Genomic DNA, 26,855 nt, shown 5'->3' with positions numbered 1-26,855 from the left:
TGTTAATTACCCCAGTGCAGTGGCACTGTAGGTGCTGTGAAAACCTTCACTTTTCATCAAGTGCTATTCATATTTGCCAGGGGCACTATAAAGCTCTCAAATCTATATTGATTTTTTTACATTGTATGTCACGTTGGAACCAAAACTCCAATAAATTTAACACGTAAATTATAGTCATGAGTAAATACATTTTAAGGTGGTAAGTTCACTTAAACACAGTTCTTGTGCTCTGTTAGGCACTGATGTGTACACGCTTGGCCAGAAGACTCAACACATTTCTCTGCATTAACCAAATTTGGGAATCCAGGCTTCAAAATTAAATAGCAATTTGATCTCCTGGGGTACTTTGTCCTGCCAACAGTGTTATCAGAAAATCTAGAGATTATGTGATTGTCAGTTAACTCTTAACTCAACTTTGTTGATGTGGCACGTAGCGAATACAGTTGTGGTAAACAGAGCAGGTAGTTAACAAATGAGAAGAAATAATAAGAAGGGTGATAATAATCAGGCAGGGGAATGTAGAAGACCAAAGTGTGGAGACACTCTGGCATGTTACATGACAAAAAGTTATTTTTGTCATCACTGTCCCATTTGCTTTCTAGTCCTTTGCATAAGAGAAGCCAGAGTGGGAACAGCACATTGGCTCCATCCATTGCTGTGTGCTGGTGGCTGGGGCTTTCCATGCTGCAGTGAGGGCTCTAATGAAGATCCTCAGTCAGTCAGGATTTTTTGAGCAATATGTCACTGTGCACACTTGTGTTTCCCTCCATCCACATGAGCACACAGGCCTAGAAAGAGTAACTAAGAGGCAAGTACCCTGTCTGCCATTTTAACAGTGTTTTTTTGAGAATAACTGCGTCCAAATTTATATGCTAGGGCAGGGGTCCTCAGTTCCTCAGGACTGAAATATCCTCAGAATTTACAGAATCTGCTCTAATATGCTAGAAAAATAATGTATAAATCTTCTCCTTTAAAACGACTTTATGGTCTATAATTGAACTTTGATCTTTATGTTTGAGCTTTGTCATGATTTAATATTCCCCAAAATGACTTGCCAACTTTCAACTTGAAATTGGCCTGCTAACTTCCTGATTTCTAAGCCTTTCTAGTCCAGAAAAAAAAAAAAAAAAACCCACAATAACTTTGTGAAACTGTGATTTTTAAAGCTACGGTGACTGTGTTGGTAATAGACTATCACAAAATACACTTTCAGTAAATGGTAAAAAAGCATGAGTAACAACTTAACATAAATGACACTGTGGGAAACGAGGAAAATGCAGCTACGCAGTTGGCAAGAAATTAATCTAGGTTTTTTGGGGGTGGATTTTTTTTTACCCAAAAGCTAGACACCAAAGGAACGTCACTGAATTTATTGCATAAGTAAAGGCAAAACCCAAAACAACATAAAAAATGGAATGTTACAACTGTTTCAAGATGAAAATAAAAGCCACTCAATTGCTAGTGAAAGGAACTAGCTGTGATTTGGCTTGACAGTCTGTAGAACAAGGCTCAGCATATGTTGGTGGTGGTGCAGATAGCAGCGTAGACATCACCAACCATTTTATTTCTAGACAAGTGAAAGGTCTTTATTGTCTCAGAGGTCTCAGTGGACCTTGGAGCAGTTCAATGTAATGAGTGGAACACTCATGAGAAGTCTAAAAGAGTAGGTTAAGACATACCCTAGGTGTGTTTGGTAATGCTGAGTTAAGCAGGAGTTTAGGAAGTGATCTGGTGCCCATAATAACTTCAGAAACATTAGGAAATGTTTCCTTTGACTTGTAGGGACAGTGGCTCACAAGGGTATTTCTTTCTTCCTTTAACCACTACATGAACTTTTAGAAGCATGTTTCCCAAACCCTGTTGATGGCCAAACACTAGACAAAGTGATTTTGTTCCTTTGACTTGATGGCCAGAAATAATTCAGATAAATTTTTGTTGAGAGTTTTGGGGAGTACAGCAGACACACTCTCAAAATGAGCTCTTGTTCCCAGTGAAACACCATCATTTTTTTCAAGAGACCAGTGTCTGCAGTTCTCTATATTTTCCCTTTCTCTGAGAATGTGAAACCAATCTGGTAGCTCATATGTCACTTAATAGGAACTGTTCACAAATGTAATTTTTTTTTAAATTGATGACCACCACAGATCAACGATATATAGTAAATCTCCAAGTTAAAAGGACTGGCAAGATTCCCAGATACCATAAATCAAGAAATCTCCATTGACAACCTTGCTGACTTCAGTCAGCTGTGGACCTGGCCCACTTATTGTAAAAGCATTGTGGCACTATTTGGAGCCCCAGACTGGGATCAGCATCATTTAATTGTCTGGCTTAGTATGTCTGACCCTACAGATAGAGCTAGAAGAAATCACCTTTCACAATATGGCCCTTTCCAACTACATCCACTCAAAACATTCATGTCTCTGGTGTCTACTGTTCTGTCACGCCCTCTGTACATTCCTCTCTTTTCCTGATTTTTTGTTCTCTTTAACCTATTTCTCTCCCAGCATTCAAAAATTTACAGAGGAAACTGACAGCTTAGATGTTGGAACAAAGCTCTGGTAGCCCAGCAGTTCAGGTCCAGCAGTAGTGCAGTTAACTCTGTTCCTGGATGGCCCTGAATTACATGGATATAATTCACACTTCTAAAAACTTGGATGTTATGCCATTATACCTTCTCCTCTCATGTCAGAATTTGACCTTCTCCCCAAGAAATGGGAATATTAGCTATTCTCTTCCCTTCTTTTTTAATAAAAAACACTGAAGTAGGAGTTCATTCCAAGTGTGGCCACATCTCATCCCTGTACACCAAAACCAGCTAAACAATGGCATTCTCAGTGAGGATGTGGCTTAAGTAACTTTGTTTTAATTGTTTCTTTTCCAGAAGTATTGTCTCCCATAGTCTAGATTTCTGCAGCTCAGAATTAGTGGCTTTGCTGCAGCCTGCAAGAGCTACTCAGAAAAACAAAACGAAAAAAACCAAAAAAAACCCCAAAAAAACAACAAGTAGCCCTGTCAGGCTGGGGGAAAACTTGAAGCTCACCAGAACAAGCAATTCCTTGCAGCTGCAATCGTCATTTTATATTATACAACTTGTGAATGTCCATTCTCTCCTCTTCTGGTGTCTCGTTTTATATCCATGTGCAAAGCTGTCACACCCCCCACCATCTTAAATAGGAAGTTTAATGCCCTGCTATCAGGGATGTGTAATGTAAACCATACCACCAAACATATTATGAATATATTGCTCTTCTTAAAAATGCTTGTTGGTTTTTCATACTACAGTATTGACTAACTGTCTGCGTTTGATGTATGGTTTACCAGCCTGATGTAGACTTATGGTTAGAGCTTAACTTGTTAGTTCTGCTTTTGCAGCCAATTCAGAATAACTACAGATGCCCCAAGATATTAAAATTGACTGCTCAAATGGACTCAGTGTGGGAGTTTCATTGGTTTTAAATTGATAACAGCTGAAAGAGTGAATGATTAAAGCTGTATATGGGCATAGTATGCAGCTCCTTTGTACAAGCTCTTGTGAACAGAATCCACTGTATGGGAATTGCCTTTGTTCTAATAAAAGATATTTCTGAACAATTGTTAGTTGAAATTTTTAAATGATGAAACAAGAGCATTTCAGGAGCCTATAGAGGAAATAATTCCTGAGAAACTGGAATAACTCTGAGAAGATAAAGTGGATTTCTATTCAGAGGGGAGCATTTAAAGTTAAGTAGCATTCCATAAGGTGGTAATTGTGTCTGTTTCCCAGGCATTTGAGTTAAATAAGCTGGATAGGAAACATAAACTGTCATAACAGGAGGTTAGGAGTGTTGTGTACATCTTTTTTTTTTTTTTTTTTTTTTTTTTTTTTTTTTTTTAAGTCATAAAAAATGAAGTTTTGAAAGGCCTTATCACAAATAAATCAAAAAAGGTTTTTTTGCTTCTTTTATCCCTTTGGGAGCCTTTCTTTTTTTTTTTTTTGAAAAAATGCTCTGGATACTTCCCTCTTAAATGAGTTTTAAAATATACATGGGCACCTATAAAAGAATAAGAAAATAATATTTTAATCTTAGTTGCACATAAATCTAGTCTACAAAAGTCAATAACTTGCCATCCCTATAATTCCTTGTTTTCGAAATACTGCATGAAAAAATCCTGAGTTTTCTTCAGCCATCCCTGTGACCCCTGAGAATGTAACCATGGCAGTGCAACTGCTGCCATTCCCATGTTCATGTGGAGAAACAGACCCAGCAAAAAAATCAGTTGACTAGAGAGAAACACAGAGTTTCTGGTTCAGGAGTACCCAGGATTCATGGATGTATTTGGGTGAATGATGGGTTCATGTACTCATAAGTAGTCCTTGATTTCTAGAAGGAGAAAAAGAAAATTCAAAGCAGCAGTGTGCCATTGTTTCACCATAGTCTCTTTTGAAGCCCAGCAACTATTAGTGCTGTTTTGCTGCCCCTTTATTTGAGAAAAAAACATCCCGGAGTGGCAATTTTCTAAAGAAAAGGTGTTTTAAAGCTTAACTGCAGGATACAGAATGTGACTAAATCCGTACACAGAAATGTATGCAAAATGAGGTTAAACATTTTGCTAAAGATACAGAATCTGCACCCAGGAAGGAAGTAATGGACTAGGTAAAAATCACAAAGCTGGTTCCAGCCTTTTGAAAATTTCCTGCCAGGAATACCAAGTTTTCTGCATTCATACTAGGGATGGAAAGAGTAACTACCAATCAGTCCTGGAAGCTGGTTATAAAGGGGTTGTCACAGAAAAGAGGAGCTACTGAACACCCATGCATTAATTTTTTTTTCAGTTTTCCATGAGTTGCTATCTAAACAGAGTGCTGTTCCTGGCCTTTTTTGCTTCTGAAAGTGTTTACAAGTGTATTTGTCCACTGAATATATATTTTTAATATAATTTATATTGGAGGCTGTTCCATATTATGCAAAGAATTTGACAGGTCTTTGGTAAAATTTTAAAAAACAATTAAGATGTCAAAAGAGGAAGTTCTAGTACATTTTAATCATAAATCTCTGTATATTATAATTACCACTGAAGGCAGCTATAAATGTTTTATGATGAAAATGTAACCAGACTGTGCTTTGTCAGAAACATAACCCCAAAACATGTAACAGACTGCTCGCTAATGCTTAACGCCACACATGCACACAACCTTCTTCAGTGTAGTTCTGTGAACCCGGTCCCTCCATCCCTTCTGCAGCTGAAACTCCAACTCACTTCAATCCAGGCTTCAATGTACTCTACCAGAATGCAGATCACATGAGTTGGGAGGTGCTGGAATAAACTTCCCTGCTACCTATCAGGAAATGCGAGCTAGACATGCACCCAGCCTTGTTTCCCTGATTGTTCCCTGCTCTGAGTATCAGGAAAGAAAAGGCAATTTGTGTTGCTTTTGAAATCTACACGTAGTAAGAAACAGTAGTGATTAATGATCAGAATGCAGAGCTCCTTGCAGGGAAGAAAATAAATGTTTTTTTCCTTAGAAAAAGTCGTGCTGCTTGGAGGTAGAAACACTCAAACTGCTTCAGAAGATGGTGGGGATGACTGTGACAAATGTCCAGTTCTGTGGGAGCTGTAGAGGACAGCAGGAGCTCCTGCTGCTCTGCAAGTGAGTGTGTGTGTTGGGTTTGCCCTGCAGAGCCCAAACTTTTGCTAGTGCCCTCAGCTATCCATGCAAAAATTTTCAAAGCCTCTATCCCAGGCTCCAAAGCATAGTACTCCGTTGGCATGCTGTATGGAGAGTGTCTCTTTGGATAAATGATGACAGTACACTCCTATTTTCCAAGCATTTAACTGGCTCCTATTGAGTAGTTTCTTTCATCTGTTTGATTCATTTTGATTCTAGCTGAGAACGTCCCCATTATTAATTGTTCTTATAATTTCTCAAACACAGAGTGGCAATGAGGTGGAGGAAATTAATTAGTAATCTGAAGTTTAACCTGCTTGTGTAAATACATTCTAAGATCAACATTCAGAGTTGCTCAAAACTCTAAAATTATAAACACTTAAAGGTACCATTGTTTCCTTAAATGATTATTCATCAAAGAAACAACACAAATCACAAGTTAAAAGGTGTTAAGATGCAATCCTCATCAAAAGACATCTAGAATATTCTATTTTCTTAAGCAGGTAATTTGGTGATACAAAAAAAAAAACACTTGTAAAATTGAGTGAATTTGTATTAAGTTCTAATGATGCAAAGTAGTGAAGCCCTGGCACCCCTAGGGTTCTCTATGGCAAGAGTGAAACTCTATGCATGGAAGAGACAGGTTTCACACCAATATGAGGTTCAAGGTTGGACCAACAGTTAATATCATGCAGGATTTTTGATTCAGCAAGTTTTGGAACTGTATCTCTGGCACGACCTTTGCTTTTTTATGGCATGTCCAAGCAAACTCCAGAGACCTTCAGTCCTTAGAAGAGTCAAGTTCTAAGTGTCAACTGAATCTTGAGCTCAGGAGAAGTATCTGAGTGCTATGGGAAGCAGGTACTGAGAGGTTTGGTTCTGTGGGAGAAGTTAAAACCCAATAGCATTCACAAAGGATTTGTTTCCAACTTTGTCCATCTTTCATAGGTGAGATCTAAGTAACATGAAAGATCAGAAGAGAGAAAAATCCCACTACTAATAATATACTTTAATGTGTTTTCCTCTTTCTTTCCAATTGTAGATCAAATTTTTGGCTCCCATTTGCACGTGGTTTGTGAGCATGAGAAATCTACAGTCCCCCAGTTTGTACGACTCTGTATAAATGCTGTTGAAAAAAGAGGTGAGTAATAGTTAACACTAGGTTGGTTTTTTCTCTGGTAATAATCAAAACTTTAACCCTTTAACTCTGAATTGTCAGGGTAGATGGGCAGTTCAACTTAAAATATAGTTGTGGACTGAACTATAACACATTCTGTATCTTATTTTTCTTTATTTGATAAGACACTAATAGAATCCGTTTCTACTGATTATTTTTATATTTTGTTTGACATGTTGTTGTTTTAGTCTTTCTCTGGGTAAGCAAGCACTAAGCATCAATAACATGTCAGCAACTTTCATTCTGAAGTCTCTGGTGAGTGTAATGCTGATACTTTTTCCTAAGTCCTGAAGTGTGTTCAACCAAAATAAATCTTATTCTAGTTTTTTTTTTTTTTTTTAATATGTGTAGGTGTCTAATATCTACAGTTACTTTAAAAAGCCATAATACTGTGAGAACACTGGAATGAGTATTCACCCTCATTAAAAGTTTTGATTAATTTAATAAGAAAGATTTTCATGGTTTAAAAAGATGTGCTTAACACCATTGCCTGCCTTCCTTTCTTCAGAGTGTATCTTCTCTCATTGAAGGTCATTTTCTTTGGAAGGTACATGCGGTAGATGCAGAATCTTAAAATGTATTGTATAAAAATGTGAGGCTTCATCACCATCTGTTACAAGTTTACAACTTGTTCCAGGGATCTGGGGAAACATATATCTTGCAAAAGATAGAAAATTTATTTTCAGAATAAGGCTGGGTGAACCCATTGTCACTGCCATATACTGGAGTCTCAGAACAAGAGAAGCAATGAAAAATAAAAAGATACTTAGACCGTTAACCACAAAGGAAAAAGCTATTTTAATTCCATCATTGTTACCTGGTTTTATAGTGAAAGGTGCAATAAAACTACCCTGGAGTTTCAAACTCTGGGAAATTCATGCTTTAATTATACAACAAAGAGAGTGCTGGGATATTATTATTCCCAGAATGATTGGCAGGAAGTCAGAGACTAACAAACTGGAGATCGTTCAGTAGGGGGAGATAGTAGCATGGGTCTTTTGGAGGAAGGCTGGAGGCTGGATAAAGACAGAGACAAAGAAAGGGGAGAAATGTGTGAAGTGGCTATTAATAGAGGAGGAATTGTGAGGAGAAATTCAGAACATGAAAAGGAAAGGCAGTGATTAGATTGTAGAAATGCCATGCCGTGCAGAACATGTCTAATTGACTGTTTGGTTACGATCTTAGCACGAGTTCTCCAAAAGATGCACTAGATATTTCAGAGATGTTTTGTGGTATCTGACCACTCCTCCAGGAGAAGTGAGGCCAGAGGTCTCTGAACTGCTGAACTGTTCTAGTAAAATCCAAGAAACCTAATTAGATGTTTATGGTCTGTGTGATTATCAGGGAAATGTCCATGGAAGAAAATTAAAATCTCACTGTTTCTTCAGAGGAGTTAATCCTTTGGAGTATTGCATTGTTTTTCCTGTGTTTCCTTCAAACTTGCTGTGACTTAGGGAAGTCTACCCCTTTTAGTTAGTCTAGTATATAAACAAAAGCCAATCATGGCATCAGATAAAAATTTCATTTTATCACTCTATTTATGAGTTTACATTTGACATACATTTTTTTTTCTATTATTATTTTCTTGGATTAAGATGCTTGCATTTACTCACATTCTATTTACCCAAAGTGTTGTTTTTACTAAGTTCTGGCATAAACTATCTCAGGACAGCAGTAATTTATGTGAAGCTAAGTCCAATGTTTATGCAAGCTTCTGATGACATTTTATACCGGGGTTGGTATTAGGAAGCAGCATGTGGAGGTGCCAAGTCTCCCGGCATGGCTGAGACTCAACAGATCTGAAGCCCTCCTCTTAATGGCCAGATATGCCTCCAGCCAAGATACTCAACTGCAGAGTCATGGGAAATACTTATGTACCAATTATGGGAAAGGCACATTTAATGAAAACTGTATGTTTACTTTCATAGTCTTAGTAAGATGGCCTAGATACTCAGTACAGCTGGCATATTGGCTGTTGTAGAAAAGCTTTTTTTTTTTTCTATTTAGAAAAAAATACCATCTACATACTGTAACTGCACCAAAAATGTTACTTGCATGCCTTGTTTAAGATAAAGGAGTTTTAGGAAAAAAAAACCCAAAAACCTTAGGAGACTAACCCTAAATGTCACTTGCAAAACATTCCTACTTCTCTGAATGCTTGTGTTTTTCCTATTTATCAACTCATGGTTTTAATTTATAATTTACCTACAGCTTTTCTATTTGTTTTTCTGATTTTTAAGACATTATCACTGTGCAAAGAAAGAAAATCTAACAGTGATCTGAATAAACCATATTAATCAGGGCATTTTCCTGTGTAGATGAGGTTATATACAATAGCCAACTGTAGTAATATTCTCCCACAGATTAAAAATGTAAAGGGTGTCATTAACTGTTGGCAAGATTTCCTGTTTAGTTGCATTATTTTAAAATGAATATCTACATTGAAATCAGAGGACTTATTCTGAAATTATTTTGCTGCAGCTTAGATCAGACTTTGGTCATTTATCCCTTAGGCTACTCTTTGCTTGTTTACCATTGCAGGACAGAGGTGCTTTATAAGGTCTGGTCTAAAACTTCTGACACCATAATGCCTATTTATCTATCTGACAAGGATTCTCTTGTTCAAGAGTGAATTAAATTTTTTCAGCCTCTTTTGGTATTTTTAGTTATTGAAACAGGACTGAGGAGCAGAGGGTCTTTCTCCATTTGCTCAGACATGTTGCAGAACTGGTAGTGGAGTTTAATAGAGTCAATAAAAACATACCCATTCCTGTAAACTTGCAAGGCAATTGTCACATTTAGTTGTGTTGGTTTTTTTGTTTGTTTGTTTTTTGTTTGTTTTTTTTCTTAAGGCAAGCTCATTTTTTCTTTCATTCTTCTGGTATTATTTATTCATTCATAATTTCTGACAAACTTCTTGTCCCATGTATGTAGCTGTGCAGCAGAGCTGTTTCTCTGAAGTCAAGAGTGTCTAGGCAAAGAGTGGAGCACCCTTGGTATAGGATGCAATATCATAGAAAAACACCAAGTAGCCACTTTTACTGAAGTAGAAAAAGCCTTCACTTGTATATGGTGTCACCTGGTGAGGACAAGAGAATAATTCTGGACCACACAATGATCAGACTGAAGCAATATAGTGGCTGCTCAAAGATTTCTACATTTCTTCACTTTCTACCTTTTTCAGGGACTTGGAGGAAAAGCTCTTCATGGGACAGCATTTCTCTTGGGTTTTTTTTCTGCCTGGTTTTTACTTTGCAATCAACATCTACTTTCAATGTGCCTTGGGCTTTTTTGGGTTACCTGTTGAGTTGCCTTATTCAATCTGTATTCCATGCTTTTTCTTCTCCCCAGAAAGTGTCTGATAGGTAGCCCCAACCCTGGGGCTGGCAGGACAATCCTCCCAGAATACTATAACTCACATGCTGTGCATTCCTGCCAAGGGTGGGGCCCATTGCAAGACTTTTGGTGTTTCTAGGCCAGTTATTATTTCCAGTAATTTCTTGAGTTGCCTATTTATTTTGTTATCCATCACCCTTTATAATTCCTGGCTGGTTTTTGCCTTTTTTAAATATTTTTTTTTATTGTCTGAAAGACATGAGTAGAGCGCATAAAAAATAATTAAAATATCAGACTCCATTGTACCTAAACAAAATGCCATCTAGGACTTCTCACAGTGATGTTTTATCATGTGAAAACAGTCTGATCCTAAACTCTTTCCTAGGGATGATCATTTGTCTGTGTGTCTAATGACAGAGTAAATGAACACCTCAAGCAGTCAGAACCCAAACCCTATTGAGGGTATCCAGTGTAGTTTAGGTTTTGTAAAGAAATACAGTACTAATACTCCAGGGAAATATAATTTAACTTTCATCTCTCTCTTGAAACGTCCTTCATTTTCTCCCTGCATTCCCAAATCCATGTCAGTGCTCTCAAATCAGCCTAAATGACTTGAAAATGGCACTGCAGGCAGCAAGCTGATGATTACAGGTACCGTTTCCATCCTAAACTGGACATTGCAGACATTGTTTTCTGTTGCTTTTCTTGGAGCACAGGATGCTCTGAGAGGAATGATACACAAAATTACATATTTGATTCGATGCCTAAAAGCCACCCTGGGATCCATAACCTTGCTTAAAGATTTAAGAAAGACCTTTAGTCGAATTCTGAGAAGGTTCTTAGCTTAGAAAACTTTATCTTTCAACTTTACTTCTTAGCAGCTGTTATGTTTTTTTGCAGTCGTTTGTTTGACAGGATCCAGTTATAGGTTCCGATGTCTGTTTAAAGAAACAGGGAGGTTGTTGGCTTTAAAATTCCCTTACTGCTTGTGTGTTCAACATTTTCCCAGGCTTTTCTACATAGTTTGCCAAGTAAAGGGACTGACCTTTTGTAGCAAACACTTTTTCATTTCTAAATGCTCACTTTGATTTTTGTCCCATTTTATGCTCATTCCAAACTGTTTACAACCCACTAAAAATGACTGTGAATTATATGTTTGTGTAATGGATTCCTTTTGTGGTCAGAGTGGAATGTTTACTTTGAACAATTAGTTATCTTTGGGCAGATTATAGTGACCTGAAAAAAGAATGGCTAAAATTATTATAGTACCTTAACTATTTCCTTTTGTTATCTTCTCTCTGCTTGTTCAGTGCATTATTTACTGGGTTTCATTGCTCTGAGCCCCAGTGAACAAATCATGTTAAATAGGAGCAGTGACAAAAAAATCCTGAGCTCTTGGTTCAGGGGGCTGGAGTAAGACTGAGAATACCAGGGAGACTTCAGAACTGACCATTAGGCTGGGCATGTAATTTTAGGGATACATTGTTTTGAGAGAAGTATTAAGTACTTGCTTCCAGAAACTGAGATTTCTTAAAGGTATCCAAAGTTTGACACCCCCAAATCACCTAAAATCTACACTCAGTTTGGCTTTAATATCCACAACTGTGATTTGATTTTGCATGATATCAATGCAGAAATGCACACAGACACACAAAGTCTCATACCACAACTTATGCAGTGTTTAAGGAAGAAATGTATTTATGGGCAAAGATAAAGTACCTTATGGGATGTAATAAAAAAATACAGTCATCCTGATAAAGAGAAATGAAGATAAAAATGGTATTTTAAACTACCTCACCTCCTAAATGCCATGGTGCCCTGCGACAGAAGGTTGTGTCCCTTTCATCAGTTTTATCTCTTAATCTAAAAGCTAAAGTGCAGCTAAAAGCACATTAAAACCTATTTATAAAAAAAAAAAAAAAAAAAAAAGTAAAAAAAAGTGATATTTCATTAGCTTCTAAATCATATATTGCTTAAAAGGTAGTCAGTATTCTGGTAGGAAGTTTACATAGAGGAGAGTTCACTTATCTTAAGGAGTTAAGCAAAGAGGAAATGAGTTTTAAAAATATAAAGTAGTGTGAATATATTTATATTGCTAGGAAAAAATGAGTTTTTAAAACAGTTTAATGCCATCTTATTTTCTTATGGAAGAAAACACTGCAGCAGAATTGAAAAAAAAATATTAAAAAATCCCAAACCCCTCCTAAAGCTGATGACTTCCATGCTGGGATCACTGGCTTTGGTATGGTGTAGTTAGATTATAGGGACACAGTGGAGATGGCAGAAGACATGAGGCCTGTGCAGCCAAGATATGTATTAATAGCCACTATATACAACCTCTAGCAGCTTATATCCCTATGTGCATTGTAATCCTCCATAATATTAGACTTCTGTTCAGTGTCTTGCTCCTCCAGGGCATATTTAGCTGAAGCAATATTTTTTTATGCCTTTGGTTAAAATCCTCAAAAAATGCCTCAGTCCCATTCCTGAGGACCTGAAGAAGGCAGCTCTAAAGTACAGGGTAGTTTTGCCAGGGTGTGCTCACCACCATCTTGGAGCTCCCATTAAATGCAGAGTGCTCCTGGGCCACTTCCCAGGGTGATTACACCAAACCCATCAGTCGGTGGCATAAAGGATTTGTTCTGGCAAGGTTTCCTTGAGAAGAAGGGAAATCTCAGGAGACAGACCTCTCCTGTGCATAGGGCAGTTTTATTTTTCTGTCTGACTGCAAGATTGTTCTCCAACAGCACTTAGCCCCTGAATAACCACTGAAATGTATTTTAGTTCTCTTTTCTCTCTTCTGCATCTTTTAGCATGTTTCTGTCCTCAGAGCAAGAAACTGCTCATGAAGAGCAGTTTGTTTCCTACAAGCTCATTCACTGATTTTTCAGTACTTATTCTCCTCTGGAAAGGTATTTTCCAAATATTTTTTTTCCTTCTCCCAGGCCTACACATGCTTCCTTGCTTACACTGATATAATTTTACATATTGTTTCCAGTGGTTTTAGAATTCAGTGCCCTGAAAGTACAGAGATCATATTGCTCCACCAAATGATCTGAGCTCCCAGTTCTGCTAATTTTGTACTGTTCATTCTTTCCCACTTTGGGATAATCTATTATGCTTGGATCCAGGCACGCACTAAAAGCTAATACTTCCATGAAGAACGTGCAATTTGTACTGTTTAGCTCGTGATGAGATTCCTGAAGTCTTTTATGATTCTATCTTGTTCCAAGGAGGCTTCTGGTCCCAACTTTTATATGCACTGAATTAAAAAAAAAAAAAAAAAAAAAAAGGAAACAAAACAGATAGGAAAAAAAAATTACATACACACAAAAATATCCAAAAGTTCAGCAGATAAAGCCTTTTTTTCAGGGTATTCTAGTGGACTGAAGAAAACTGTTTCTGAGGGCATTGAACTATGTTTACTTTAAAGTGGCCAACGAGTGTAAATGTAAACGTAGAGAGAATGCAATATAAAACAGCAAAGTTCTGAGAAAAGCCCTTGTAAGTTTATGATTTAAAATGTTTTGGGTTTGTTTTTGTTTGGTTTGGTTTGCTTGGTTGTTTTTTTTCTCCTTTTGAGTAGAAATTAAGAGTAGTTGAATTTAGAGGCAAACATCTTGGCAAGATTTCCTCAACCATCTCTGTCTTCAGGCTCAGGCAATCCCACTATAGCCACCTTTCTTAGAGTAAGAGCCAGTTAATAGTGTTGTGCAAGGTCCAAGTCAGAATTGGCTCTGAAGGGTATTCACTCTGGGGCCTCTGTGTCTGCTAGAAAGCCACATTCTGAGTTAGAAAAAATATCAAGAAGTGTCAACAGGAAACATCACGGAAGGGCATACAAGACAAATGAGAGAAAAGGAGACAACAGCAGTAAAAAAAAAAAAAAAAAAGCCTTGCAATGACAATTTACAAAAGTGAGAATAAATATATCTTTTAAATATGTAGAAATCAGAGATGGGAAGCTAGGTAGAAAAAGCCAGGAAAAAAGGCAGGCATTTGAACCAGTTTCTCTCTTTTTCATAGTTACCGTATACCTGCTTCATTGATTAATCTGTTCCAGAGCAATGTATCCATTTCTATGAAAAAAATGGGGATTTGTATCCTAAACCCTGCCAGTAACAACAAGCAGACACTCAGTGTGCACCAGAGTAACATTTACAATGCCTGGGCCAAATTCATGCCTTGTGTAATTTTATTGCTTTTACTGGAATTACACCAGAGATGAGTTTGGCCTTTTGCCTTTTTCTAGCATTGTATAATATATCTATTAGTGAACGTGTAGAAGGAAACAGGGCATTTTGTCTTCAGAATTTTCCATAAAATCTTTTTCAATAGGCCTAATAAATAAAATAAACCACTTAACCTGCGAAATAAAAAAGAATCAAACAACATTTTCTCGATATTGAAATAATGTTAATATACTTTGTAAATCAAGCAGTTGACATGTGTACAGGCTGAAACAAAAAAGTCTCAATAAATTTAAAGCCAGCTGACTGTCTCTGGTGCTTTCTCTGTGCCAAAGAGAAAATGAAGGTCCTGACATACCTCCTCAGTCAGAATCAGATTCAGGGAAGCTCACACATGAGGGTATCCACCTCCTAGCCATGCAAAAGATAAAAGGATAGATACAAAAAATCCTCTTTTCCTCCTGAATAAACTGAGGATATGAGGCACTATGCCGTAGCACAGTTCACATGCCATCCCAGACATGGAGCTGGCAGTATTTCCATTGCAAGCCCCATTTAGTCAGGCTTTACAGTTCAGCCATTAATAGAACACTTTGGGCTAACACTTGACAGAATGAGTCTTAGCCTAGAGGGGATGTTCAACACACACAAATAATAATAATAATAAAAAAAATTAAGTCCAACAAGTTCCTTTGGGGGGAAAAAAAAGGTAGCTGTAGTTTCAGATTCTTTCAACATTCCTGTTGCTTAAAAATAAAGTTTTTAAATAAAATTGTGAAGGCATAATTCCCCAATGCAGAATAATTGCTCTTCCCATGGAAAAAAAAAAAAATTACTGCACTATATTTTTTTCAAAAAAGTTTTGCAGCAATTAAAGACAAGACATAAAAGTTTTGCTGTCTGTATGCAACACTATGGGGTCAGTGTAAAAAAAAAAACCCTGTCTCCTTTTTTCTGCCTGCAAAGAGAGCAAATAACTGCAGTTGTATTTTATTACTTCAATTATTTGCTGTAGCAGCTTGTGTTACATCAATGTTTTAACCATATAATATAGCAGTCTAATGGGATTGATACCTAAGTGAGAGAAATTGTACGAACAGAAAGCTCCAGGAGCAAGGCAGAGGGCAGCTTAAAAAGGAGGCTTTATCTTAAGGCTTTCACTTCTTTAAGTGAGGATTTTTCAGCTCATTTTACTCCCCTAAATTTATGAAACCGATATGGTCAGCAATCTAGTAACAGAATTGTCCCTCACTTGACTGCATGACACAGCCCCAAGGAATTAACAAATCTTTCAGAGATCTCCAGTTGTATATTCACATAGCATGCTGCTTTATTGTCATCTGGATCCTCACAGCCCATGAATGTAATTATACAGAAAACCAACTTATTTTTGTCTTCACTCAGACAATGCTTCCTGCTTTGGGAGGAATGGCATATATGTAAATGAGAGCAAAATGTGGCCATTTTGTTTCATAACACAACAGAACCCTATCACTTGGATCCAGAGTAGCTCCGGTCAGTCTGATTCAGGTCTCTCTTCCTCCTGATTCCTTCATGCAACTTGGTTTGTTTGTTGTTGTTTTTTTTTTTTTTTGGTTTGGTTTTTTTAATCAGAAATGATGCATTTCAAATAATTGAAATTCTTGGGAAGCAGGTCTTGCAATTAGAAACTGCCTTCTCATATTCATCTTACTTTATAATGGATATGGGTTATTTCTTTCTATAATTCCTGCTTCACTGATACTAGCCACTGCCCACTAAAGCAGATGGAGAGATGGAGCCTTCTCTTCAAGAACCTGGATAGAACTATTTTGTGGTCAAGGGTTGTTTCTTACAGTTAAGGAAATTCTTCATAATTTTGTCAGATCGACCTTTATGTATTTTGATCAGAAATGTAAATATCTAAGTTTCATCCCAAGATTTAAAAACGAAGCCCAAGAGCTTGTTCAGTTGTCTCATGGTGTCATGGGCCATTTACAGGTTACACCGAGGCTCTTAAAAACACCATGGACCTCTCCAAAGGTGAGGAGTTTTCCTTGAGATGTCTTCACTCAGAAAATAAGAAAGTCCTCAGAAGAGGCTATTTCATGCCTCTTCCCTCCTTCTTCCCAGGAAAAAATTTCCTCCAGTATTTCAAACCATATGTTTAGATTTGTCAGTCCTGAACTGACATGGTGTTACGTGACATAACACACCAAAGTAGCTGCCACCAAATGGCTTTCCTGTGCCAGCAGTAGCCACACAATGGTGCTGGAGGTACCACAACTTCTTGTTTACTTAGAAATGAGATTATTTTGATGAGTGTATGGTATCAGTTAGCAAGTGTTGAGTTCTTTATGGTGATACTGCTCATGTTGACTTAAATGGAAAACTGATCAGCTCAGAAATCTTTAATAAGAAAAGTATCTCGTAGTGATGCCCTGTGGAGCTGCTAGAACTAAAAATCTGTCAGCATAGTTGGTAGAAACTTTGTTTCATGGTTCTCTAACTCATATGATTGAGATTAAAGTGAACAAAATCTTGGCACATATTTTGGCAGTCAAGAAGCATTCCTCTGCTTGTGTGTAGATGTGTGTGGGTGAGACAGGGAGACAGAGAGAGGGAGAAATTTAGCAGCCACTCAGTCGGTGTTAAATTATCAGGTGTTACATACTTTTAATAAACCTTAGTAGAAAGATAAGATACACCTCTTCTATTGAAAACTGCTTTCACTTAGACTATAAACTTAACAGTGAACAATCTGAGCATCTACTCTTAACTGCTGAAAACAAAATCTGTAAGCCAGACTTGAATCCAGTCAGCAAGGTGGAAGATGCTGGAAGGATGCTCTATAGGAAGTCAGGTTTTCATACTTTTCCAGTAAAAGAGAGAGACTAATAAACAGCTTTATTCAGTGCCTTGATCTGTGACCTGTAGGAGTAGCCTGGTCATAAATAGCACTGATCTCAGGATGGAGCTTTTTGCACAGGAGCACTTCTACCATCACTGAGCAAAGCCATCATCTTTTCAGATTCTTTCCAAAGATTCATGATGTATTGAGGTTTGAAAAGTTTCTGAATTTGCACACTATATTTTGTTGACAATGGTTTCTTTTATTATCTCTATTTCAGCTGCACTTTTGCTATGTTGATATGTCATCCATTAAAAACACAAAAAGCACAGCTTACAGTAAGAGTCTGTGTCAGAAACCTTGCAACTGTCTTGGATGTCTCTATAGTAAATGTCATTAATAAATACTGGAATGTTTGCCAAAGAAGGAAATTAGATATGGAAAACACTCTATGCCAACTTTGCCTTTCCAAGCCTTCAGAAATACCAGAGAGTCTGTGTGAACCATAGTAAAAGGGATGAGATTGGATTTCTACCTTCCTTACATCATTCTGTGTCACAGTCAGCATTAGGATACAAAGACAATGATTCAAATCAAAATTCTTCCCATAGCTTCAAATTTTAAAATAATTATCTTGCATGAAAATATCAAATGATACTCATACTTACGCATTTACTTCACTCAAAATTCAGCTAAGAGATACCCAGTGCATTTTATTGCCAGAAACCAGGCTTTTTCTTATCAGAAGTTTACTGTTTTTCTGTATTTCTTCATGTTGCAGTTATGTTGCTGTTCTATTGTTTTTATTTCATAGTGGGTATTTTAGTTTTGGGTTTTTTTTTTTTTTACTTTCTTTCAAAGTATAAAGCAATTTGTTCCATTTCAGACTTTACTTCAACAACCTCTTTTCAGGAGTTCCTGAGCAATTCATACATAAGTTTTGTGCTATTTGAATGTAGTTTACCCTGGTATTCATGTCAAACCATAAAATGAAAACTGTGGAATTGCTTTTGTCAAAGTAGTGAAGCACGTGCTAGTCTCTTAAGTTTTGGTACTTAATTCTTTTTAACCTAGTTCAGGATTTTTATGGTTTCTGTAGATATCTTCACTACATTTTTTTTGCTGAATGTTGCCTTGGTGATGGCTCTGATTTTGCCCAAATTAAATGGAGGCATTAAAAAAAAGCTTTTGAGTTACTCAGACCTGTTTGGCCGCAGTAAATGTAATGGGAATTACAGGAATAAAACCAAAACAAGCATATATAACTGCATAGTCCTGCAGCTAGGGTGGAAATAATCTAAGCATGATAGGTTTGCACCATATTAAAATTAATGTTTCTGGCTTTTTACACAGTACTTCTTAATGTCACACTTTCACAACACTAAATATGACTTTTGCAAAAGCCAGAAAACTTTGCTCACTTATTAGACTAGAGGTTTATCACACAAAAGGAGCTGTAAGAACATTCAGTCAAATCCCATTATTTTAATCATTATTAGGTCTGTAAATGTGCACACTGTATACTGGGAAAGATATTATTAAAGTAAAAGTTATCTATTGATATACATATGCACAACCTTCTTTGTATTATCCTGTTTATATGTCAGAAAGATATGCAATGCTAAGAATTCAGTAAGTTGGTGTTAGATAGCCATATGGATACTTATCTTCCAAAAGAGCCTCTGAATTTTCCTCTCAGGCATGGACTGTAACACGCAAAGGTGTCTGATAATGTGCCTTAGACATTTAGACATTAATAAATGTCTTAGACATTAGACATTAAGAATCTAATTTTTAAATGTTTTCTCCCAATTAGCAGAGAAAAAGCAAATACAAAGATGGATGCCTCCAATGTGAAATGAATAAGCAAAGAATGTTACCAACTGTACATGAGAGCCCAGACTCCATTTTTAGAGCAGGGTTCTGCACATTCCTTCTGTTAGAAATCCAGAACTGAGCTGGTCTAATTGCTGACTGTAAGGAACAGATCCAGCCTTCTGTGTCATGCAAGAAAACAAGTCCTATCAAGTGCCTCACTGGTGTTTCTTTAACCATTGTTGAACTGGAACAGTTAAACTGCATTTGCTTCCACTCCCCAGCAATGCCCAAGAGCTGTGGGAAATGCCCACAAATGGAGGACCCAGCCCTGAAGACAAGGTAGACAACCTTGAGACAACCAAACTTGAACAGAGCATGGCTTCAGGATGCCAAGTGAAAACCAGATCTGTTCTATGGACCCGAGTATTGGGCCTATCTGGACTCCTCTCCAAAACCAGAAATGATGGAAGAAGCTATGCTGTGACTTTCAGCTCTAAATATCCCCATTCCAGCCTAAATTTCCTATCTTATTCACTATTAATTAAAAAAGAAAAAAAAAAAAATCTCTTTGCCAAGCTAAGATGCTGCAGTGCAGGAAATACAAACCCCTGACATATTTTGGCTGATGCATGCCCAAATGTGGAGTTCTTCCACTTCCAACTATCTTAAGTCCAATAAGCAGCAGTACTTGTTAGGATGGGGAGGGGATATTACTGAAACTAATTTAATCTCTCACTGTTGTGAAAGATGGGAAAAGATTTGTCCCTACTGTGCACTAAATTCTCTTTAAAATCAGCATGGGGAGTAAGAGATGTTTGGAGAATTGTATCTACCCCATAGCTTCTAACCACAGCTCCTACTGATGTCAGTGGCCCTCTCTAGTCCTAAGAGGGAAGTCAGATCCCACCCCAAGTGCAATTTTCTTGGAATTCTGATGCTGCTCAAAAAACACGGGCATGGTGTTGGTGATGATGGATCCCCAAATGAAACACGTTTCAACCAAAGTGGGAGGATTTAGCCAAATGCATAAATTTCTGGTATGCTACTGTCTGCAGCAGGCAGAGCTTCAGCCAGTTTAGTGAGCATAAGTTACAGCTGGCTTTTGCTGGAATAGTTTATGCTCTTGACCCTCCTCAGCTGTGCAGCCAATGGGGAGTTGTCAGGCTACATGTGTTTTTAAACTTCTTTCAGCTAAATCAGAAATCCAAAAGCAAAATACAGCTCTCAGCAGTATCATGTGGAGTTGTGACACTCCCTGGAGGGCTTGGGGTCCATAAACCAATGAATGGATTACAATGAGGCATAAATGTAGTATTTTCATCCATGACAGATATAATCTCGAGCCCCTATTTTTCATGTTACTTAACTCTTTCAGAACATAATGTGTGACAGAAAATGTCTTATAATGCACATTGCAGTAAATATCAGTCAAGTATGCTTTATTGCTGAGCTCTACATGTTTCCAGAAGTTAACAGGCACAGCTGGGATATAAGAGATGGCAATGTTGTATATATTTCTTGAATATACAAAATACCTTGGCTCTCTTCTCGCCCACCCTCCACATTACATCCCCAGCTGTTCTGAGCATGTCACACAGTGGCTGAGGTTTTTTCCATCATCAGCATCTCCTAACTTGATAACCTTAATTCAGGCTTTCATCCTCCTCAAAACAAACTGCATTGTCCACATTGTCATCACATTTAAGTGAGACTATCACAGTTTGTATTGTGTGGCCCAGATTAATACACATAGTGTATTATGGCCACAGTGCCAGGCAGGTAAGAATTAGGAGCTGCTGTGGGGCCGTGAATCTGATCATATCCCAAAAGAGTTGATGGAGCTTTTAAAGATTCCTGATACTCCTGAAAGACCCTTTGGACAATCAGAGGAAAAAGGTATACTTGATAAAATAGCAGAGAATCAAAAAAAAAAACCAAAAAAAACCAAAAAAACCAAACAAAACAACCCAAACTATTTTATTTTAGATGAATTAAGACTATTTCAGAATGAAACTACTGACTCACATGTGAGCAGCAGTAACTTCAGCAAATGAGAGGAAATACGAGTGGTGAAGGAGGCATTAAAAGAGAAAACAAACAAGCAAACAAAAAAGAAATAAACATCCACAAAATTAAATACTAATGTGTTACAGAGAGAGGATGGCTAATTCCAAACATTTGGTAATTTCAGATATTATACTGTGTTGCATCAAGTAAGACAATGTCATTTCCTTTTAAACTGCCATTCCATTTAAACCAGGGAACTGGTGTGTGTACTTGAGGTCTGTATTTGGTAGGGATTTTTCCCCTTCAGCATAAACCTTGTTGATTTAAAAAGTGAACAAAGCTGAATCAGGTGGTAAATGTATTCATGTAATCATTTTCATTAATAAGCCGTTATAAATAATAGAGGGAAGGTTTTAAAGTGTATAATTTTCTGTAGCACAATTGAGATTTTTCCACATCTTCAGCAGTAAGTTAATTAGAATCACCTGCATTTTCTTGGGCGGACACCAAATGGATTGCAAACAAAAACAGATTAAAATAGCTGTAGCTCATGGCATACAGATGACAAGATTCACAAAGAGGACAATCAAGCAATGAAAACCTCCTCTTTTTCAAACATTTTTAAAGGAAATTCAGCTCTTCTGAGTCGCTGTAAAAAGACGTTTGTAAGTGTTTCGCTGAAAGACTCGAATGACTTTGTTTCTGATCCCATGATGAGTGAAAGAAATGTTTAAGAAAGATCACTTTACAGAGAGATTCAGACTGAAATGTGATGACTGTGATTCAAGCCAAGCCAAAAATTACAGCTCAGAATTAAAGGGGATGGACGTGGCTTGGGAATCCATTTTCCCACATTCCTGAATCTCAATCATCCCAGCCAATGTTTAAAAGAAAATACAGGGGAAAGCAATGAGGTCACTTTGTTTCACTGCAAGAAATGGGACTATGGCAAATGTATAGATTGGCAGAATCAGAATCAGAATGGCAAAAGTATAGATTGGAGGTAAGGGCAGAATTACAGGGAAGGCACTGCACGTTCAATGGTGTCACTCAGAATACACAGATTCTAAGCTGAGTCTTGTTTCTTTTTACTGGGAGCCTCCAGAGTAAATCCTGTTGTTCCTGGGGCTTTTAAACTGAAAACTTCTTGAATGACAAAACCAGTGCAACACAATAGAGAAGAAGATGAAGGCAGAGCAAGCTTGATTCAGGCACCCAACAGCAGCCCTGCATGGCAGTGAACTGTGTACTGGTTTAAATTGCACTTGCTTTGTATTGTCAATACCTTTATTTATTTGTGTATAAATATCTAAGTGGAAATTCTGCCATCAAGTGCTATGAAACACGATAAAGTATATCATCCATCATATACACTTGTTACTTTTTACTCAGTATGCAATGCTCATATTCAGTGTTGTAATTGCTTCCATTAAACAGTTTCTACAGGGTCTCAAAAACAATAAGTTCTTAGTCAAGTTTTCCTCCTTTCATTACATCTTGAAGTTATTACTACGAGAAAAAATGAGATTCTCTTTTTATGTAGGAATGCCCCTCATCTTCTTGATATTACTTCAGTCAAACATAAAATTATTTCTTGTTAACTAATTTCCTAAAGAGAACCACCAAACCTCATGTCAGATACCTCCTACAGAGTAATTCCTTAGCTTGTTCAGAACTAATACAATTTCTTCTCTCCTTTCTTTCCTCCACCATCTCTGTCTTGACTGAATTCTGATGCACTGTTGGATTTCCACTGATAGAGTAAAGAAAATCTTCAAGGAACCTTGAATTCAGGCTTGGCTGTCAAGTGTCCTGCAGCTGGGCAGTGCTGGTTATGAGTCCAGTACACACAAACCATGTGAAAAGTACCAGTGGAGAGGACAACTCTTACTTCTCTCTCTAATATGAAGAAATTAATCATATATTTTTATCTTTCCTTTTACCTGCTTTGATGTGAAGCACAGTGCTTTACTGGACATCCTATTTTTTGTGCTTGAAGAGCTGCAATCTCTTCCTTCTTTCTGTCTGATCCTTCTCTCTGTAACTGAAGGGATCAGGTTTATCATCTTTGCTGTACACTGACATAAGATATCATGTTCAGCTAATTAACTAAAAGAACCTTCAAGTCCTTTGTAACCACACAGCCAGACTGCTGGATGTACCCTGTGTTTCTCTGTATAAAAACTTACTTTACCAAACTGTGACCATTTAAGTTGGCAGTTCAGACCTTCTGTAATTTTACCTGTCCTCACTGTTATTCAATCTCTCCCTGATCTTTGTGTCATCTGCTTACTTTGCAAACAGAGATTTTCCTTCTCATTGTCCACATCTCAGAGAAAGGTATTAGATGGCACTGGACTGAGAGTTCTGCCAGTTACAACCCTGTTAACTGATATCTCCCATTAATTACCACATTTTTAGTTCTGTCATTGAGCCAGTTTTTAATCATGTAATATATGCCCCGTTAATTCCATAAAATGCAAGTGCTTTAATCAAAGTGTCGTGTGGTACTAAGTCAAAGGCCTCATGGAAAGCCAAACATACCATTTCAACACCACTGCCTTTCTCAACCAGACCTGTCAAAAATCCAATCCTATAAAAAAATGCAACAAGTTTGCTAGTCAAGGTCCTGATTTTCCTGAAACCATGCTGGTTGGAATTAATTATGTTTTGCCGTGAATTCTTTGTTCATAGGGTCCTGAATTAATTATTTAAGTACACTGTCTGGGACTGAGGTCAGTCTAGCCAGTCTGCAAGTGCAGCCCTCTTAACAGCTTTTACAATATCAGAATAGCTCTTCTCCCACTCTTTCCAGTCTTTGTTATTTCCAAATATTTCTTTATATTTTATGTGCAAACAAGAGACAAATGTAAATTCTGAGCACCAATAAGTGGAAACTGACTTTTTTTTTTTTTTTTTTGTGACTGTGATTATATCATTGTTCTTCCTATTGACTTCCAGTATCATCCACTCTTTGGCCTCTTAGGTTTCTTCATCCTTGTCTGGTAGAACAATCTGGCACGCACCTCCACAGAAGATGATTAACTTCTGTGGACTAGGGATGGGACCTGTTTTCATATCAGATGTTAGCTGGGCTGTTGTTTTCAGTCTCATGAATGTGATCTTTTGATGGGAGGAGTACGAGAAGTGGATAGTTCTGATGATCAAAAGAGAAGTTGTTTTTTTTCCAGCAGAGCAGAGCAAATCCCAGTTTCAAACCTCCAGCCCCGCTCAGGGAGCTTTAGGGCATGCCTAACCCCACCCAACACCACATCAAAAAGCAGGATAGAGATGTCAACAACATTGACAACCATGATGAGTGCAGACAGCCTTATGTTCAAAAGGATCTGGTGTTCCTTTAAAGCCCAATCTGATCAAGCTGTGTACCAAGTTTGCTGGTTCAAGTATCTTCAGCTCATACCACCTCTGTACCGTGCATTTTACATCCATACGTCCCCTGTTTGCTGTTAAAACCTCTATTTTTGTTTTTCTCTTTCTGGGGTGTAACTCATGCTTATCATTTTCCATGCTGGTTTCCATGGTGTCAAACAAAAAGATTTTTTTTGTTGCACATCCACCTGAAACTCTGGGTACCTTTGGTAACCCTATTCAGATAGAGTATTTTTAATGAAATTATAATATGTAAGATTTTTTTTTTGCTACTCTTCCTGATTTTCCTTCTTTCAGGACACAAATATTGATCCTTTTTTTGAAACTTTATTTTGTGGCACCTTGTTTTGTGGTGGTTTTCTCAACAGAGAGATTATCTTGACATTTGTGTATTTGCTACATCTGTGCATTTCTGCTTCTTTAAATGCCTTAATGCCTCACTTTTGTGCCCTTAGTAAACTTTCAAGAAATTGTTTATATATCAGATATTTATGGTAAGATGCATATGAAAACAGGAGGAAAGAATTATAGTTTTAGGGAGAACATACCCTGATAATGACCTCTTAAATATTTGTAAAGATAGCCCTGGGCATCTGAGCCCACAAAATAGTTTATAATACAACAGCTTGATTACATAATGATACTTTAGTTTTAAAACGTATGATCTTTCTGTTTATGGGAAGGCATAATAGGCTCCTTTGAAATACAATATTTTTGCCCTGAACATAACTGATTTTAAATGAAAGGACTAACTAAAGAATGCCTTTCTTCAAGTTTGTACTTCACTTTGTTGTTGAATCCAGCATGATGGTTTCTTTTACAAAACTCCTACCAGGCCTGGGGACCACACCTATTTCAGGATACATTAATTGTAAATGTTTCATGGGTTTCTGTGCAGGAAGTTACCTATAGCATTGAAAAATGTAAGTTGCAAATTCTAAATCTTGTTAAAAAACAGAGGCAAATTTCTGTATAGCACCACTCCCCTCCCCCTGCACAGAGAGAATTTCCTTTTATATTATGTTTGAGGATGTTGTCAAATCCAATTTGAAGGTATTGTCAAATATATGTTAGGCTTAGGTGGAATGCAATGTGATTTGGGCACAAGAAAGGAACTAATGAGAACATTTCCATCAAGCCAGATCATAAAGCATCAGAACTACGTCAACCAATATTGAACTCTGATTTTTAAAAATATAAGTTTGGATAAATACAACAGAAAGCTCTCACTTTCTCCTGTGTTTTTAATGCTCTGCACTACTTGGTTCCAGCGCATATTTCTAGTGGATCTGACACTAACCTTCACCCATGGTTATTTCCATTTTGGTTAGAAGCAGAAGTGCAAAAAGTGTTCTTAAATAGGTGTTCTAACAGCCTTTGTGTAGTTCTGCAGAGTCAACGTAATGTTCGCTATTTTTTATGGATCTCAACCAAGCTTAAGTTCAGTTGCCTTTTAACTTTCTCATCAGGGATAGTTGTAGGGTTTTTAAAAATAAAAATAGTCCAAATTTTCCAGTAGTTTGACAACTAAACAGATGTTTTCTTGACTAAGTGCTTTTCCTATGTATTTTATACCGTTACAAACTTTAGGGTCAAAATACTGAAGTCATCACACTTCTAGCTGTCATTTCTAACAACAGGCCTATCCTTTTTTCATGTTTCTCATTAAAACAACATCAGAGATTAGGATACAAAGCAACTAAAATACTTACTCTTCTCTAGGACAAAATCCAGTGTTTCTTCCCTGATAAACCCCATTCCAGAAGACAAGGAGCTCATCCTAGAGTGAAAAACAGTTGGGCTTTATTACAATGACTATTTTTCTAAAACGTCCCTTACCACTATACTTAAATGCCAGCACCAGATAGGAAACTCTGAAAGGCTTTTGTTTCATCTTGTTCCCTAAGTATTTATAGCCTACCACGAAGAAACACTGACAGCAGTGCAGGGATGTTTTTATTCTTGATAGAGGTGCTCTTAAAAGTGAATTTGCTTTGAAAATTGTTCACAGAATCAGGATATTAGGCCTATAAAGATATATTTCTCTCTCTTTCTCTTTTGTGCCTAATTGGATTTTCCAAAATAAGCTGTTAACAATCCAGCTAAGATAATGTGGTCATGAAAAGGATGTCCAAATCCACCAATTTGCATTGGTTTGGTTTGGCTTAACTTTCAAAGTTCTTGCAGCAGAAAGTTGGTGGCACGTGAACACTATAATTGGCTTTGTATTCTTGGATTTTTATTTTTATTTTTTTCTCGTTGCCATGTATAGTTTCCAAATGAAATGCTAATCAGACCTCATTTCTGGACTAAAGTGCATTTATAACAATAATAATACACTTGAATACTGCAGATGATTTTTGCAAGATGCAATATCCACCATTTTAAAACACAGTTTGTAATTGTCACTTTATCTGGATAATTCATGCAGGTTCCAAATCAATGATATCAATGTGA

General features: G+C 37.2%; 1 protein-coding gene across 8 annotated transcripts in view; it reads left to right on the top strand.

The window, feature by feature from the left end:
- Positions 1 to 26,855, top strand: part of ARHGAP15 (Rho GTPase activating protein 15) — a 339,175-nt gene that overhangs the window by 203,987 nt on the left and 108,333 nt on the right. For all 8 annotated transcript variants that reach the window (XM_071746444.1, XM_071746439.1, XM_071746442.1 and 5 more), the window contains one exon: positions 6,693 to 6,791. In XM_071746444.1, the coding sequence (XP_071602545.1) occupies positions 6,693 to 6,791 (99 nt within the window). The remainder of the gene's footprint in view (positions 1 to 6,692; positions 6,792 to 26,855) is intronic.

The sequence above is a fragment of the Heliangelus exortis genome, chromosome 6 (genome assembly GCF_036169615.1).
Source record: "Heliangelus exortis chromosome 6, bHelExo1.hap1, whole genome shotgun sequence".
In the NCBI taxonomy this organism is placed as follows: Eukaryota; Metazoa; Chordata; class Aves; order Apodiformes; family Trochilidae; genus Heliangelus; species Heliangelus exortis.
This window is presented reverse-complemented; position numbering and strand designations above follow the sequence as displayed.